This window comes from Ambystoma mexicanum, chromosome 7q (genome assembly GCF_040938575.1).
Source record: "Ambystoma mexicanum isolate Mex_15411 chromosome 7q, UKY_AmexF1_1, whole genome shotgun sequence".
NCBI lineage: Eukaryota > Metazoa > Chordata > Amphibia > Caudata > Ambystomatidae > Ambystoma > Ambystoma mexicanum.
Genome location: NC_090941.1, coordinates 1,038,881,398 through 1,038,899,928, shown reverse-complemented (window position 1 = coordinate 1,038,899,928; position 18,531 = coordinate 1,038,881,398). Strand labels below are relative to the sequence as shown.

General features: G+C 45.9%; 1 protein-coding gene across 1 annotated transcript in view; it reads left to right on the top strand.

Annotated features, from left to right (window-relative positions):
- Positions 1–2,344: 2,344 nt before the first annotated feature.
- LOC138528581 (sodium-dependent proline transporter-like) overlaps positions 2,345–18,531 on the top strand; it is a 285,454-nt gene continuing 269,267 nt past the window's right edge. The window contains exon 1 of the mRNA XM_069640352.1: positions 2,345–2,693. Within this exon, the coding sequence (XP_069496453.1) occupies positions 2,571–2,693 (123 nt within the window). The 5' untranslated portion in view covers positions 2,345–2,570. The remainder of the gene's footprint in view (positions 2,694–18,531) is intronic.

Sequence of the window (18,531 nt, the reverse complement as noted above, 5' to 3'; positions counted from 1 at the left end):
ATGGTCCTTATGCACAAACTTTGATATGCAGTATCCCCGCATAATCCAAGTAACAAGTAAATTCACTTAATATATGTTGTATGTTTGACAACCGAGGCAGTTAACATTTCAGCGTCCAAACAATTAGCTTTCATTCACTTAGATGTAAAAAGCTTTTTTTAACCGAATCCCAAACTGTTTTTCATCGAATGGGCGTTCACATTTTCAATTGATCCCCAGTAGATATCCCATGCACTCTTGGTACTTTCCACGTAAATGTGCTTTTCAAAGCATCACAATGTCTTACATTTAAAAAGGTATTTAAAACATAATACATGCAATTATTGGGTTTATTTACATAAGTAAACTATGTATCTCTTCCACAGGTGGTACAGGCTTGTGGCCTATCTTGCGTTTACATTGTTGATTCATGAAAGACTGGGACTCTGTGTTCTACGAGTGATACCTGCCTGTATGTTTTGCGCCATTCGTGACAAATTCCCAAGTGACTCTGGACAATATCGCAGATTTATGCAGACAGTTCCTAGACCGCAGCAGTACAATTTGTAGTTTGTCATTGCAACCCACTTATTGACATATAGGCCTGGTGGGCGAGAACAAACACGTCAGAGATTCACATAGACACCCACTTCTGGAAGCCTTTATAAACACTGTGGAAGTTATCAAAAAAACATCTCTGAAATCGACTAGGGATATCGCCATCTCTCCACTTTCTTCCTTGCTTGCTGAATCGGCTCATCTGCTCTTGAAATTAATGGTCAAGTTTTGTTATTGTTTTCTTTTGTGCCAATGTTATAGGCTCTGCCACGTTCTATTGCTTTATACTCAATGTACACCCTATTCTCATTTTAATATATGTAAAAAGTCTACACCATTATCAACCATCATATGCGCTTTTATCTCAGAGTACCCTAGGAGCTGCATTCGCATTAATGCTGCACTGCTCTCCCCATGCAGAAATGTCATGTTCGTACTATTATTGATTTCCCCAACCAGAATGGCCGCCACGCCTGCTGACGTTCGAGGGTCTTTTCCTCTAACGCCAGCTTCCATTCCCCACGTGAGATATACAGACACTTGCTTACTGCTCTGATCCCTGGAACACGGCTTTGCCGTGGAGGGGATTCTTCCCGTGACGGGACCACCTGCACGCCCTTGTTCTTTTTGCTGGTTGTCCTATCAATAATAATGTATTTCTTATATAGCGTTACACACCCATAGGTCTCAGAGCACTGAAATACCAGAAGACATTATAATTCCACAGAGTGGTTCTCATTTTATCGACCTCGGAAGCATGAAAGGCTGAGCTGACCCTGCCGTGATTGGAACCTGCCACAGCAGGATGCACACAGATATGAGGGATGAAGCGCTTAGCTTGCTGTGCTATCTGACCAGTAAGATGCATGATAGCGGAACACACGTGCCGACACCGCTTCACCACCTCATCAGTTGCTCTCCTCCGGCATGGGACACGGTCTGCCTCGCAGTACCCGAACAGCAAAGACGCACTTCTGCAGCGGGCAGCCCTGCAGGGGTAAGCCACCTCCGCCTTTTCTGTGCCACTGTTCCTGTGGAACCGCCCGTGGAAAGGGACTGCTCCCCCTGCACAGCACCTACATAGAGAGGCCTCCAAGGGGCCTCTGATGTCACCTAATGAGGTGCGAAGAGCCCTTCGCCCTCCAATCCAGTGACATCCCTGTGAAGAGGGCATTTCCCCCCCCTTTCCTGCCCGCCTCTCTTTATGACCCTGTTACCCCCTTCGTGGCCCCTGCTTCCTGCGCCTTCCCAAACAAGAAGTCGGCGGGCTGGGCCCCTGCGCCATGTTAAGCCCTGGCGCCCTCAGCCCCTTTGGGGCCGCGCCATAGGCAACTTGTAATTTTCCTAATACGAACAAACTACAAGTCCAAGAATTCAAAATGATAAAACGTAAGCGGATGAGAGAGGATGGCCTTCTCAAGCAAGGCAGGGGGAAACTTGAGAGCTCGGAAGGTACTGACTGCTACAAGCAAAACTGCAAATCCCAGAATGCAAAATAAAAGCTCACAAGCCGCGACTTGTCACACAGGATGTTAGTACATCTGGCAAATATAATTATAAATGCAGACAGCGTCTCCGAATAGATAATAGTGGGACCGCGCAGCACTGAAATGATAGTGTTTCAAGGAAAGCAACGGCCCCCCCTTGGCTTGAGAAGCAAGGTGCTTGTGTTTCCCGCTGCCGGTGTTATGCAGAGGGCGTGCCTCCACATGGCACCGGGCCAGCCCTGAGACACACACGGCCGTGGTTCCCTCTTGTTACACGGCTGACAGTTCTGGTTTATTGAGGCCGCGGTTACTGTGGAGACACCCTGCTGACATAATAGGAAAGGGTGGAGCCCTCCTCCCACCTGGCCGCAGGTAAGCGCTGTCTGGCTGCTGTGCTGGGAGGGAGCTGCAGGCAGACGGACGGGGTGGCTGCTCGCCGGCTGAGTCTTCTGGCCTCACAGTGAGTGCCTGGCTGGCCACTGCTTGCCCCCTTGACCCCGGCGGCTCGGCTCCTGAGGCCGGAATGGGCCGTAGAGGGCTCCCCCGATGAAGCTGCCGCCAGAACAATGGGGCGAAGGGCTGAGGAAGCCTGAGCCCCTAGACCAGGAAATGCAGATGGCAGAGGAGGAGGTGGGGGCGGCGGGGGCCGCGGCGACACCCCAGACACCGGTGAGTAGGGCCTGTCCCAGAAGCACGGGGCTGGGAGGTAGGGGTACCAACGGATGGCAGTGCAGAGATCTGAAGCTGCCCAATCGCGTGCGTTATTCTCTCACCAATCGGGCTAGACGCTGAGCATTCTGGTACTTGTAGAGCTGCACTTGCAACAGAACTGCAAATGACAGAATGCGAAGAAAACTGCACTGCATGCAATGCTGACACGCGGTGACCTGTGGTGGTCTGGGGTGCAGGATTCGGGGCTACCAGGGAGGAACATTTAAATGTTTATCATTTGAGGGAGGGGGACGCCCTAGACAGCCATGGATATGTATCTGATTGCATAGGGTGTGACCAGAAGATGAGGCAGCGGGGTGCAGCTAACTACAGCACACGCAGTGTGGGCAGCAGAGGTACGGGGTTAAGGGGGAACCTAAGGAGAGGAAGCCGAAGGGGCGCTAGTAGACGCCCAGTGTGGGCAGAGGGAATCCTGAGGGATGATGGGAATGTGACCTATATATAGTGCTTCATAAAGGGAGCACCCATGAAGCACTATAGATGGACAGAGGGTGGGCGTATGAATGGGGGAGGGGGTAAAGGGGCAGGTGGTTTGAGAGGAAAGCCGCATGTGGTGGGCTGCAGACGAAAAGTGGATTCTAGGAAGATCCCATGCACAGGGCACAGGCCATCCAGTGATCAGATGGAAGAGGTTCCCAGGAATGGTGTATGATCGAGGGGAGCTAAGGAGGCCCATCCGCGTGGGTAGAGTAAAGGGGACCTATGGTGGGGGCCTTTGGGGAAAGCTCATTTGGGAGGACCGACTTGGACACGCGAGGGTGATGATTCTAAGCGAGACCCCTGCATCAAGGAAAGGCATCTGAGCCACAGTAAAATTAAGAGGCAGAGCACAAGTCGCCAATTATCTCGGTGACGGACGCTTTGCAACATGTGAAACGAGTTACAATGACCTGCTCTCGCGCGCTGCCGGAAACGGAAGTGGCACAACCCCTGATGAAAAGCCCGCAACACCTGCCACTGAGCTCGGTGGGCAGGCTGCAGCGTATATACGATCAGACCTCGGATGCTGGGGTGGTAGGCTCTCGTCCCGCCGAAGTCTTACTTCCTGCTAACCCCCACTACAGGCTGTTCTTCGTCCCAGTCTTTATTCGGTTAAGCCTGGCATTACTCTGCCTTAACAAAACAGGAACCCATTCTTACCCATATAACCCCCCACCCCACTAGGATATGGAGCTGAAAGTGACATTATTCCTCCACCCTCCTGATCAGTGTCCACAAGCACCTCTCAAGGCAGTGGCAAAGGGCTCTGTGTGCGAGATTGACAGGGCCCTCGATAGGCGGGACACCGGGGGAGAACTACAACCATGATGAATTGTTGGGACAAATGTTCCATGTTTTTTTAAGTTGTCTGTTGTTGGAGTTGTGTGTTTAGGGTGTATGTCCCTGGCTGGAAAAACCCTGATCACCAAGTTTTGCTGATAAAGTGATTTGCCCTCTCGGTTTGTTTACATTGTCAATATACCCTTGCCTTTCCTCCGATCATCCTTCCAAAACCATATGCGCTCCTGTACCCAGGTGCATATCTAGGGCTTCTGCTACCCTAAGCCCAAATAAGCGCATGCGCCCCCATTCCCCCAACTTTACTCCACCTCTGCCAGACTCTGCTCCTTCACCAGATTCCGCCCCTTCAACAAACTCTGTCCGCGTTGTGCAAACTACACCCCTTCACCCCCATTGTGTCCCCCAATTTTGCTCCATAACATTATGAGGGTGTTTTTAGGGTTGCAGGGATTAGAAAGTTATTGCTTCCTCTCCATTAGTTCGAGTCGGTCATTTTCTATGTCATGTTAGTTGAAAGAGTGTGTTCAAACCTCTGCTGCCCAAGATTTGGAGAAGGCAGTGTCTTCTACAGTTGAGTGCCCTAGAGGTAATTGTAATGGCTAATTGTCTACTTTCGATTTAAGTACGAAAACCATCTTTTAGATGAAGTGATGAGAACATACACTGCCTGCCAACTGGACACAAGTGAGAGAAAGCTGGAATGAGGAAGTTTGGTTTCAATGCTAATATCTGGTTTAGCTCACAAATTGCCTGCTGTCACTCTGAGAAGCACCTACACTGGTCTAAAATGTTAATGGCGAACGGCGACCTTGAACATTCAAGTGTGAGAAGCAACCACATTCCTCATAGCTGCACAATGCAGGCACCTTTTTATAACAAATGAGGTGGTGCATAGTGTTTGCATCATTGCTGTTTGTGCAATTGATAACTTTTTTGTTAATAGAATCATGATGCCTCATATTGCGTGTATTAATTAGACTCAACAATTTAAGTGATCACGCCACATTCACCATGAGTTGCAATTGTAAAATTCGACCACAAAAGTTAGATTAGGTGTTATAAGTGTGCAACATGCTAATTCCTGTAGCAGATGATCTTCTAGAAATATTGATAAATCTACCAGCTATATTATGGGTTTGAAACTGTGAGTGGATAGAGAACGTATGCCAAATGGATGCAGATGAAATTGAAAATTGGGTTTTGGAATTTACGACGGTGGTAGCTGTGCAAGGACCCAACCATATATTGCATGAGGCAAAATCTTCAGCAAATTACGATAGTAAAATAAGAGATGCAAAGCGACGGATGCGGCAGGATATACGTTGCCTAACTAAATCCAGTAATATCACTTGGCAACTAATATGAATAAGAATTAATAATCAATGATATAACTGGATCAAGTGGTGGCGCATGTCCGGCAGAACTTCACGTGGCAAACAATGATCACAGCATTGAATACTAGAAACGCGCAGAGTATTTGGCAATTATTGGGGACTGCAAAGGGGGGGGGGCAAGCTGGTTATTAAGCCTGTCTGTGAATCCCTTTGGAAGAAACCTATCCAGCGTAATTACTACCAAGGTGAATTGGAAGATAATAGCACCTTTTTATATTATGATAGTAAAGGTTTAACGATGCAAGTGGCAAGAGAAGAGATCCTTGGAAAGACTCTTAAATTCAAAGGCCCCTGGCCCAAACGGACTAGCCAATGTTGTATTAAGAAGCGACTGACTCTTGGTCCTGTATGCTTGACATTCTATTTACTAAGGTAATTGATTTAAGGTGTATACCTACAACTTGGTGTAAGGCAATTCTTATACCCGTTTTTTAAAAAGAGCTTGCGTACCGATCCGTCTAATTGCCTATGTTAAAGAGCAGGTGAAAACTATTTGCACCTTTTTTGCTCGATGAACTTACTGAATGGATAAATAGAGCTGCGATATTAGATGTCTTTCAAACAGGATTCAGATCTGGTTCTTCAACCTCTCATAATATGAGACTGATAGATCTTTTGATTGTCAGAATGAAAGCGATGCTCTTGGGTGGCATGTCCTTTTTGTTGATGGTAAAGCAGCGTTCGATTCTGCGAATAGAGGGAACTTTTGCTCTAAATTCGCTGCATATGGTTGCCCTCTGGATATACAGAGATGCGAGTGTGCAGGTGCGATTGGGCAGCGGGAGGTCCATGACCAGTCCGATACAAACCAATGTTGGTGTTAAGCAGGGGTGTGTCTCGACCCCTCCCCCCTGCTGTTCAATTTGTACATTGTGGATATCACTAAGTGCTTAAAACGGTTCTCCGGTAGCCCACCCAAAGTTGGATCCACACATATTACCAGTCTTCTCTATGGGGATGATTTTGTTGTTTTCAACCACAACTATTCTGGACTCAAGGGGTCTATTGGCGAATGGTGGCGATATTCAGGCAAAAATAGTTGAACACTCAATAGTGCAAAAACCAGGAATGTATATTTTGGTAAAAAGAAGTTGAATAAAATCCGATTTATTTCACCTGAAGGCCCTTTAGAATACAGTTATGGGCATCTTGGTATTGATATTGATTGCACATTTGCTTACGATGAATGTGTGTCAAGTAAGATAAGGAATGCTGCATTTCTAATGCAGACTATATCAACGTTTGGTAATCAGACAGCTTAGCTTGGATGAAATTCTGCGTCTATGCAGGCAGTGTTTCTGCCACGCAATAATCTATGGGCTTGAAGCATTGACTAACCTTATGGGACTTGACTTGGGCAAGGGTTTGCTTGGGTTTACCAGCCTTGGCTGTACTAAGGCAAGAACTCTGCCTCATTTCATCGAGATGTAATATTATGCCAAACAAGGCATCCTTTTTATATAAAGTCTATCTGTAATCCTAGATGTCCTTTGTTGACATTGCTTGGTGTCGCCACGAAGAAAAACAGCAGCAAAAAGATTTGCTGCAGCTGTAACTAATGTGGATGTAATTGGTTGGCATCTGAATTTGAACACAGACTTCATCACATTGAAATGCTCGTTTGTAAAAAAGTCAGAGCAAATGGGCCTGGCTCCAGAATTCTGAACACTTGACACCACTGGCCTGGGCAGGGTCTTGTCCACCGCTGTCATGCTAGCCCCCGTGCCCCTTAAACCAGTGGGAGGCTGGCCATTTATGAGACCATTTCTCAGAAACCTTCTAGTATTCTGTGGGATAGTAGCCAGTACTTCGGAGTACTGGTCACATGCCCCAAGGGACGCTAAGGAAATCTCTACAGGTTCACCAAAGGTGATTCCTGGAGAGGAGGGGAGGATCGTGGCCCCCACCTCGGGTATAGAGTAAGGGTAGGTCAGGCTGACAGCCTGGATGCCAAGTGCCTTACCTTTACATCTGGGATGGCCCCACAGTCCCAACAGGTGCCAGGAATGCCAGGGAATGAACTGGATCCACTGGGAGCCTGCTTTGCAGCAGGAGCACCACTACTCTTAGTCCCACCCCCATGAGAATTATCTCCACTAGATTTCTGGACCTTAGAGGGGAAATGTTTAGATGTATTCAGATGTGACTGCTTCTTGGACGATTTAGCCTTATAATTGGCCCCTTTCCTTCCCACCAGGATCCTTAGGGGACACCCTGTGGGAGACCCACTTAGCCAACTTAAAGGGATCCAAGATATCCTGGTCAGCAATGTACTGACGCAGCTCTGGGGAACAAGCCCCAGGAGGTGAGCCAATTCAACAAAAGACTTCACGTTGTAACCACCCACCCATCATTTTCATATGTGCAGCACTTGACATATTCTCTCTCTTCTTATAATCTCTGAACATCTTAAGGTACTGGGCAGGTGTCTTGCCAAACTTGGCAACCAAAGCTGCTTTCATGCATTCATACTGGCTTCTTTCTTCCACACTCAGTTTCAGGATACAGTTTTAACCATCATCATCATCATTTGTTTATTTCGGATATGCACAGAACATTCCATAAACACAGTGCAAAATACATTTACATTGTAACACAGTAAAATACAACATAAAACATCACAAATAGCCACCAAAAAACACAGACCCCAGATCGTTAATAGTTGTGCATAATCTCATTTCATATACTTAGAATTTGTTTCTGCAGATAAAGTGCTGATTGCAGATATGAAAGCAAAGACCAGCCCACACGTGGTGAGTCCGCACACAGCAGGTATATTAGGGCAGGCCGATATTGTGCAAAACCCAATTCCTGCAATCCGGGTCATAAGAACAAGCCTCTAGCTCTCACATAGGCAGGACAAAAAAATACCAGATGGGCCAAGTCTTCGAGGGGCACCTCACACACGGGGCAGGACCAGTGGGCACCCCTCCCCCCCAGACCAGGCTGCCACCACTGCCCATAGAGGGATACAATTAAACCGTACCCTGGATAGCAGTACGCGATCTGCTAGGAACTTTGCCCACAGCAGATGGCTCTGAACAACCATTGGCAGGATTGTCATTAGCCCTTGGTTCTTGGGTTTCAATAATTCTGTACTTTCTCTGTTCGCATTCACAAACTCATAAAAATGGGCAGTCCATCGGTTTATCTCTCCACAAGAGAGCATACCACAAGGTGGGTACAGATGCGTAATATTAGCCGCCATCAGCTGTTTCTTAATATGAGACAGCCATGGGACTCTCCCTCTCAAGTCCTTGTCAATCAGGGAGATCATCAGTTTGTGGGTAAGTGTAGCTCTCCCATTGCCCGATAGACTAAGCCAGTGCAATACTGGCTGCAGAGAAACCACATCCTCAATCGGCATACAGCCCAATTCTGCATATACTCCATAATGTGGAGCCGAAGCTGGCAAGCCCAGCAGTCTCTTGAAGAAATGGTTCTCCGCTGTCTGAACTGCACTAACATTAGAGTAGCCCCACAGTTGCATCCCAAATCTGGCAACCGAGACAGCCTTGCCCTTGTACAGTTGCAACAATGGATCAATTGGTCTAGCTCTAGACATAGGCCTGGCCCTAGAGACCCCACCCAGAGCCTGCTTAAACCGCACCACCTGTTTAGTTATGTGGGCGGTGGCGCAGAAGCTAGCAGAGCATCTCACCCCAAGGTGGTCGAAAGAATTGACCCTGGGGAACACACTGCTCCTGCAGTGCATATCCTTGAATTTGATCTTCCGTGTCCCCTGCCAACAGGCCATCACCACCAACTTATCTGCATTCACCTTTAGATCTAGCCCCTCCATGAAGTCAGCATACTCAGAAATGAGGGCCTGCAGAGCTCTCTGGGTACGCGCCATCATAACAGAATCATCTGCGTACACAAGGACCGGTAAGGACCGACCACCTAGCTTCAGAACATGGGGAGAAGATATTAAGGTTATAGAGAGCATTTATAACCACTCTGAGGTACTCTACTTAACAAAAACTTAGTCCAATCTCTATGGTCCTCATGGTGGATACCACAAGCCATCTCAAATGCTTCTATACATTGGAGGATATTGGAACCATCCACATATATACCAACCAAATCTTTCATGAACTTGGTGGCTGGGGATCGGACACCCTCATCTGGTTTTGCTGAAGTCTCCACACTACCTTTCTCTAGCAGGAGTCCCTTCAGCTTCAGTGTCTTTGTCTTTGAATATCACTTGCTGTTGCAACTCCTCTCTCGTTCACTCCTCTTCAGTCTCGAGTTTCTTGTATTGGAAGGCTAACTGTTCTCTCTGTAGCTCCAATTTCAAATGTTCAAGTCTCAGGGTATCGCCCTGAGGAGCAATGCTGGGTTTTGCAATAGAAGTGTCAGGAGAGGCGGCAATCCCATTGGTATCAACGGTGACTTCCCCAGGGGCAAGGTCCTCATCAAAGCCTTCTTCATTTTCATCGTATCACGATCTGGTAATCCATACAGAATATAAGCTCTGCTGTAGACTTTTCTTCAAGGTCTATTTCCCTCACTTCACAAGCACTCTGGAGAGCTGCCTCTAAGATGGTCCTATTCAATTTACCATTTGCAATAGTTTCCATTGTTTGTAGTGTAGTTATCAGTATACACTAATGGAATTCTAAATCAATAAAGAAGTGTGGATATTTTGTTGTAGCTAGGTTAAGCACTGTGTCTTAAAACCAGTGATCCCATCGCTGTACCACCAGTGTAAAAACTGGAGGGGGTATCTGTACTTCTAAACCCTCTTTGGTGGGCTGAAGGCACAGAACACCCCGGACAAGTCTCTCAATTTGGTAGAATGGTCGAGCAGCCAAGCTCGCCTATTCTACCCTGCCAAGCCTAAGCTTTCAGGAGGTGATGCAGGCTGGTAAGTACAGTGTTTCCCCAAAAGCCCCCACAAAGTTATGTTCACACAGTTAGGTGATAACACAGCTTCTTTATATAAAATAATGTTGCTACCCACAAATATACATATAAATAACACTTTGTACTTGGTACTACATAACACTTAAACTCAGTGATAGATGCACTAACTGCAGACGGTGAATTCTTAAATGAGGTGTATCTGCATAGAATAGGGAAGAAAGGCAGGTTAGTTGTGAACAGTTGTAGAAAGCTTTCTTTAGACTAGATATACAATTATGTGTGAAGATCCCTTCCTCCCCGTGCAACCTGTAACAGGAAAGTTAGGGAGTAACTTCTTTTTTGTTTTACAGCCCACTCCACTAATGCTCAATAACCTTCTGCTTTCTTTAAAACATTCTACCACCCCAAAGTACCCGGGAGGCCACAGGAGAACAGGATCCAAGACATATCTGGGACCCCAGGACGACTCCTGAGGCTAGAAGATGCTCTTCCTCGTCAGAGTATCTTTGGTGCCTTGGCAGGCGAAGTGGCAGAGTTTCTTGGTTTTATTCCCTCAGAGGATGGACCCCTCTTGGAAGAAGAAGCCAATGGGATGCTGAGTCCATGCCAATGGGATGCTGAGTCCATGAGAAAAATGGAACCAAGTCTTTCTGAAGTGCATCAGTTTTGCTGTTTGCAGTGCTCTTCTTTGGTCGATGATTTCTCTGACCGTAGAAGTCCTGTGAAGATGAAACTTGCTGTGGACTCCTTAAAGGCTTGGCAGATGAGAGTAAGACCCCTGGGATCCTTTGGTGACATGTGAATAGGTCACTTTTGGTGTCCGGTTTCGGAATATTGCTGTTTTCTGACTCGATTCCTCAGTGCTGCTGCCACAACATAGACCTGTGGATGGCGTTTGGCAACCTGGACTCGACCACTGGAGTGGACAATGGACCCTCACTAAATCTGGACTCTTGGGACATCTTTGTTAGCTTCTGGGGGCGCGAAACCCACCGGCAGACCTTCCTCTGCACTCAGAGACTGTGATCTCTATCCGGCAGGAAAAAGAGGTCCGTGATGATGGCAAGGATGCTCCTTGAAATGTTGCTCGAAGGCAGTGTTGACCTTTTGCAGCTCCGGCTGTGCAGCAGCACTATGCCAGGGTACCCCCTCTTCTGGGCGGGAGACAGCAACGCCTTCCAGCAGTCATGAAACGCACCTCCGGACCCTGGGCGGCACCAATGGACTTCTTCAACTCAAGATGTCCGGGCAGTCCTCTTCAGGACTCACAAAGACCCCTTCTCTGAATGGCAGGCACACCGGACTGGCTTCCAGGGCACTTTGGATGAAGAACAGCAGTTTGCACGATGGGCCCTCATAGCTCGGGCAGAGGTTTCCTTTTCAGGTCCGCACTGGATCAGTCCTTTGGAGACACAACAGCTGTTGGATTACAGTGAAGAAATTGCAGAGAGGACTTCTCCTCCAGCTGGGCTTCAAGGAACAGCTTCTTGCTTGAGCTTCAACCTCTGAATGCATTGGTGAGAGGTCCCCAGATATACACATCTGTCCCCCATTCACTCTGGCTGAACTAGGCTCAGTCTGCCAATTGTGCAGAAGGGCATTCACTTTATCCAGGCACCCATAATAAAGAATGTGGATTGAGGTAAGTACCCATCCTTTCAGCACACTACACTAAACTCATGTCAGTTTGTTAGGGGGGAAAACACACTCACACTCACACTCTCTCTCTTCAGGAGTCCATTGATTCCTATGGCAGGGCCTGGGTGTCCCAAAACTAGAGGACACTGAGCAACTGCCAAGCCAGCATGTAGCTACCACCAGCCCATACCCTGCTCTGTGGGTAACATGCAGGTGCCCAAAAACATATATAACTGCTACAATGATGTACCCTCATTCATGGGTGCCATAAGGGTATCACACGGGTGGTGTTCACCAAAAGATGACATGAAGAGCTGTGTGGCAGAAAACAGAGAAACACACACAGAGAAGTGGTAGGACGAGGACAAGGGGTCCCTGTCCAGCCATAAGGCATTTCCAGCATCAAAATGAATATTATGAAATATTAAATTATTTTATTGTTGTTTTATGATGGTATCTTAGCCCACTGATATTGATGTGCATATGAGATGTATTTATATATTCATGACTATGAATGTTTTTCTATATACATAATATGTATTGTTATTGTTGCTGTTCTAAGATTGAAATATTGACAATTTTCTAGATAATTTTTATGTAAAAAATGTTTACGTAAACTAAATCACATTAAACAAATTGTTCGAAATACCCAACACTCCAAGAGTACAATTTGAATAATGGCTCAGGCGTTCCAGATAATACCTTTGAGGGTGTGGTTTAGGCTATGGGTCTTGCCAGCTTGCGGTTAAGGTAATTTAAATTGTGTGTTAACTCTGTAGAGTTGGTTGAACTGTACAGTACATAGTAAAATGTTGAGATGTGTGGGTATAGGTATAGATGCTCTGCTGTCGTTTGAAGTACTGCTTCACAGTAAAAGTTCAACCTTGTCTTTTAAAATATAATTAATGTAAAGATTACTTTTATGCATCACAGATATGCATTGAGTGACATACTTTCCAGTGGGTTCTCCTGGTAGTGCTGAGCGTGCATCAAAGACACATGATAAACCCAGTAGGAATGCCATTTGCCTGCTTAGCACCGAGCAGCTTCTGTAAAGATGGCTGAATGGATATCTTTACGGGATGCCTTTACAGCTGTGAAAATGTGTGTACCTTTGGCACACAGTTTTTGTTCTCGCTCTTCTAAGGCCTTGGTATCCTTTCAAAGATTTCTTGCTGCACTTGGGCATTCAGATTTACCCTTTGCCATTTTAACTTCTCTATGATCCATTTCATCCTTGCACCTTTTGGGCGGCCACAGACCTCTGACATGTGGGGCCAGGGAGGGAAATTAGTGCTTGCTTCTGGACATCATTTTAGTGCCACCTGTAAGGAAACATGATGCATCATTTTTAACCTTTACTTTTCTGAAGGGAAAACAATCATTTTTGCAACAGTTTAAAAAATTCATGTTGTGTATTTGAATATAAGTGATTGCTTAACACAGTGTATGTGTGTGCTGATTCGAAAGAACTCCAAAGATAATGTGAAGTGGCACCAATGAGATTTTGCTGGTTTTTCATATTAAAGTGCATTTTGGGAAGATGATAAACTCTTATCTGTCACGTTTGTCTGTAAGAGTTGTATGACTGAATCACCAAATATCTAAAGCATGCTGGCTTTGGTACACTTTATTATTTTTTTTGTCACCCTAACAATAAAGCTTTTGCAAATATCGAGCATACATACGAGTTTGTCCATCGAAGACTTTAGCTGTCAAGAGTGGAATGACTGCTAACAGCTCAAAATTACTTAGTGTTGTGGAATAGGCAGACTTGGAGAAACAAAATTGGCTTTGTATTTAAAAAATGACAACCAGTAAATTGAAAATAAACTGCCATAAAATGCTGCTCCTCTGGCAATCATCCGCCCTAGGCCTTGTTGTAATATGTCATCACCCCTATCCCTTCCAAAATCTTCTCTCCTCTTCCATCCGCGCTCTCCTTCCTCCTAAGGAAAACTGTTGCCACATTATGAAACTGTACCGCTTCAAACCCTTGAACAACTTGAATCCCAATTGATCATGTCCTTACAATAAAATGTGTGTCCCTCTTTTATTCAACATATGTGCATTATTTGAGCTATTTAAAACAGTAGGACCCAGCACAAAATGGAAGCTAGAAAAGTAGTGTAGAAACATCAATCTGCTTGCCTTGCACAGCATTGTTTTTCGCATTTCACTGTACTGCCTGCACTCCCCTAGGCATTTGTGCCTTTTCTGCCCCCCTAGTGCTCCCCTCGCATGCCAACCCTCTCCCTTATTGGCTGTTGCTTCCAGGAACCTCAACGCTTGTAGCTGAGAGCTTTTTTTATAAACCACACATAAAAAATATAGGCTCGGACCATCAAATCACTGTAGACCTCCTAGGTTCATTTAAGTCTGGGCTTTAGCCCCAATCAGGCTTTTGGTACTTCAGTATTCTAGGGGTGTTACTGACCACCCTAATTTGCCTAGGCAATTTATCAACAAACTCTGCTGCGATGCGTCTCCCTCGCAAGCAGCATACAGCAGCCACGCCAACACGCTGGCAATCGCACGGCACCCACGTGGCCACACGTACTCCGCCTGATCACTTGCAACTTTCTCACCCACTCAGATGGGAGCGCATCTATTCGGCCAGCAACAAACGAGTTTGTGATAACCCGTGCATAGTGCCCTACAGATCAGAAGTTGAAGTGGGCGGGAGCGGTCGGGAGCGGTTCTCCTATACTTTTTATTTTTCTGTTTCACCGTTCCTATACTTTTACTTTAAAAAAAAACCTTTCCGGAACGGTTTAGTTTTAAAATAAAAGTGTAGGAAGAAGTTGAAGCTTGCACTTCAGTGCACTGCAATGAACATTCCCTTAAATAATAGGTGTGTTTGTTTGGGGGTTTGGGCTGTGTGTGGGAGGGGCGCAGCGATGGGGTTTGTGAGGAGTGGGGCAGACCGGCAGGGAACATAGCTCCCCTACTTCTTTTCGTACACTTCGACCACTGCTACAGATACAGGCTCACCAGTGCACCTTTATACTGAGGAATACAGAAGCCCCCACGAGCCGCCGCACTCAATTGAGATGCACCTCTTCTCTTTGCCCTGAAGAGCAATCTGTCGTTCATCTGATGTACTTGAAGCCTCATTGTGAGGGGTCCGCCTAAAATACTCCACTCTTTTGGTCCTGAGGAAGGCGGATACAACCTTCAACCGCTGAAACGTAATTACCCTTGCGCTCCGATTGACACATGCAAGAGGTGTGCACTGCTTTGGATTTGCACCAATGCCCTACATGGGCCCCCAATTTACCTAACCACGCTTAGACTCTATACACACAATCGCCTTGGTTTTCCTACACATAAGTACCCAAAGAAAAATACGATGGAAGTACTTTATTTCAAGTCTTGATGGGCAAGTGTTTTTTTTTATTTATTTTTTTGCAACTTCAATTATCTAATAATGTGATTCATGCTGTAATTGAACATGGTTATGGTTAATGTTCAGCTCATAGGATGTGATGACAATTTTCTTCATGTACCCTTGTTCAAATACTCAAACTTGGATTTCCGTGTATGCTTTCTACATCATGCATGCCATTGGCATATTTTCTTTCTTTTTTTTTTCTTGATGTAAGCATTCATTTTTGCTATGCTTTTTTTGTATATTTTATACTCTATTTAATAAGCTAAACACATTTGTTAAGATCCAGTGCAGTATGTTTTTGCTCTAACCCAATGGAGAACAAATATAAGTACTTACATAATGTGTAAATAATAAACACAATGTATCCGGTTTCCTTGAGGTTCACACAGTGACTTAACCCACTGTTAGCAACCACATGGTTTTCCTGTCAGGACTCTTCTCTTTTGCATTCACCCTAATTTGAATTTGCAAGCATCCCTCTGTTGTGTTCACATTTGCCACAAAGTTCACTTGGTATCTACAATGGGTCAAAGACCTTTGATTGTACAAGGAAAGGAGTTTTAGCTCGGCCCTTGTACGACCACTTTCACCTCTTGTATCGGTTCTCCTAGGGCTTCCTGGGATCTGTAGTTTCAACAACTGCGGGACCAGTCAGAGTCTTTCGAATGAGCGCCCACATGGTGCCAGACCACTCTGCAGCTGGTCTTTCCTTATGCTATTAAAGTTCAGTAACGCACCAGGCCTTTGTTCACAGGTTCTTTGGTATCATGTTGCCATTTGCAACCTTCGCTCAACAGAATCGGCTCTCCTTCCGACTCACTGGCTGTGATGATCCGCTTGGCTTTTTTTGTCTCTGGAGTCTAGGATGGTACCACGGAAGCAAGCGTCTCTCCCCGCCTTGGTTATCAGTATTGGAAGGCCCGTGCACCGTTGACATCTGTTGCACCACACTGTAGCTGTAGTTCCCGGTCTTATGATTCCTTTCACGGAGGGTTCGCGGATCTCGGTTGAAAGGGGCAAGGGCACTTCCCTCCTTGTCGTCCTCATAGCTCTCACCATCCTTTTCCACCTTTTTGAAATGCTGTCCTGGAATAGCTACTTCCTCGTGCGGATTGTCTTGCTCGAACTGTGCTTTCGTGCTCTGCCTTTTATCCTTGTGTTGAAGGGAAAGGGCCATCAGGTGTGTATGTTTTTTGTCAATTGCCTGACTCTCGTGTTGGGACATGTCGGGTAAACGGCTCGGTGTTAGCCCTTTGTCTTGTCAAAGTGTTGGAAAGGGTTTTTGTTGGAAAAAAGGGGGGAGGGTAGAATTTCTGAATATCCTACGGGGTAGGATGGGGAAAAGGTGTTCTAGGGAAGGGGGTACAACATCTCAACCTTCAGTGTCCCACTTCCACTCCCCGTTGGACTCTTCATCCAGGTGATCCTCCCGCACTGGTCCACCCCCAGGACCAGTGCGGGAGGATCCAATAGTGATTGCTGTGTCCGGGCCACCTGGATGACAGATCCCGGGGACTAGTAAGTGAAACACCTTCAGGTTTCTCACATGGGGCAGGGAAACCAAAGCATCTAGTCATTAAACATTTCTGCTGGATATCTGACTATCTAATGCTAAGCGTGACTCCTCAACAATTATTCACTTGGTTGGTCTGGTGATGTGACATATGGACGGCAATTAATGTGTAGTTGTGGTGTTCAGCTTTTTAGACTTTCCTGATTGGTTTTATACCTATATTTTCCATCAAGTACTTCAATGGTGTTGTGAAGCATTGTTTTTCTTTTGTGTTATATTTGGGATCTGTGTGAATGTTAGTATATGCATCTCTGCACACAATACATGGTGAAAGGTTTGGACATGTGAATATGTGTGCAATAAAATTGATCTTAAAAAATCTTTTCTCTATAAAATATTTATTTTTGTATTTTATAAGTATATTTCTTTATGGATACAAACCAAGTCTGTATTTTCTAATAAAATGTATACAAATATTAAAGCCACTCTAGGAAAAGATATTGATGTTATGTATGTCATTGCAGTGTGACACGTGAGAGTGGGCACAGCTGAGTAAAATTAATTCTGATTGTTGATTGATCTAATTATCTTGGGGTGCTTACCCTATGGAACTTGCCTCTGCACGGGGCGTTGCAAATAGTGGTATAGCTGTGGATCTTGGCTGAAACGGCCCTTGGCCTAGCGAATTCCCTAGAATAACATTACGTTAAAGTGTTCCTTTGATGATTGCGGAATGACTATCATTCTTGAGAAAGAAAAACGCCAAATGATAGTTGAGGCAGAGACCAACTCTGGATTTACATAAAACCAGCGTGGCCTTTAAACGGCGGCCTGTGTCAATGTGCTACAAATGCCAAATACATTTCCGATCTAATATCCTTCATCAGGGCAATAGCAATCCCGCACAACATGGGATGTGCGTGTCGCAAGTGATGGGGGGGGGGAGGGGAAGGAAAAATGGGAAATAACCGGTTAGACCAGATGTCTTTGCATCTGAAGGATTGTAGGATTGTAATAGCGCCATGTCTTCTCACCTGGCAGGGCTATTGCAAATAATGTGCCTTTGCTTCTCCGTGCAGACTGTAATATCTGACTAATAGTGGCCCCAGAGGAGAGCGGGCCTCTAATGGAATTCTGATAACTTCAGTGATGGTGTGCTAAAAAAAACAGCAGCCACTCCTAGCAATGCAAGACCGAAAAGAAACCAGATGCGCTTCTGTAACAACACTGTCCTCAAGGCAGCCCCGTTTCTTGGCTGGGGCGGAGCGGGCGACGGCCCGAGGCACAGAGCTAAATAGCCCAGGAGGTGGGCGCAGTAAGGGGTCCACGCAGAAAGCTGCTTCTGAGCTTGCCGGACAACAGATGAAGTAGCCTGCTCTACCGGTGAGCACTGCTCTGTGATGTGCGGCTGGCTGATCTCTGTTGACTTGTGGATGACTGCAATGCGTTCGGAATATTCAAACAAAGGAATGCATATTCCAAATGCAGCGTGTGAGGTGCTCTGGAGTCGCACACCTGGTGCCCCTCCAATCTTTGTGCTGACGGCCTTTCAAGTGGGGCAAACTGAAGTGATGGCTCAATTAACACGCCATTGTTTTTACATGGTATCTACTTAACATTTCAGTGTTGAACTGAACACGTGGCATTTGTATTCACCAGACCAGCACAAGTGTCAGTTAGCTCACC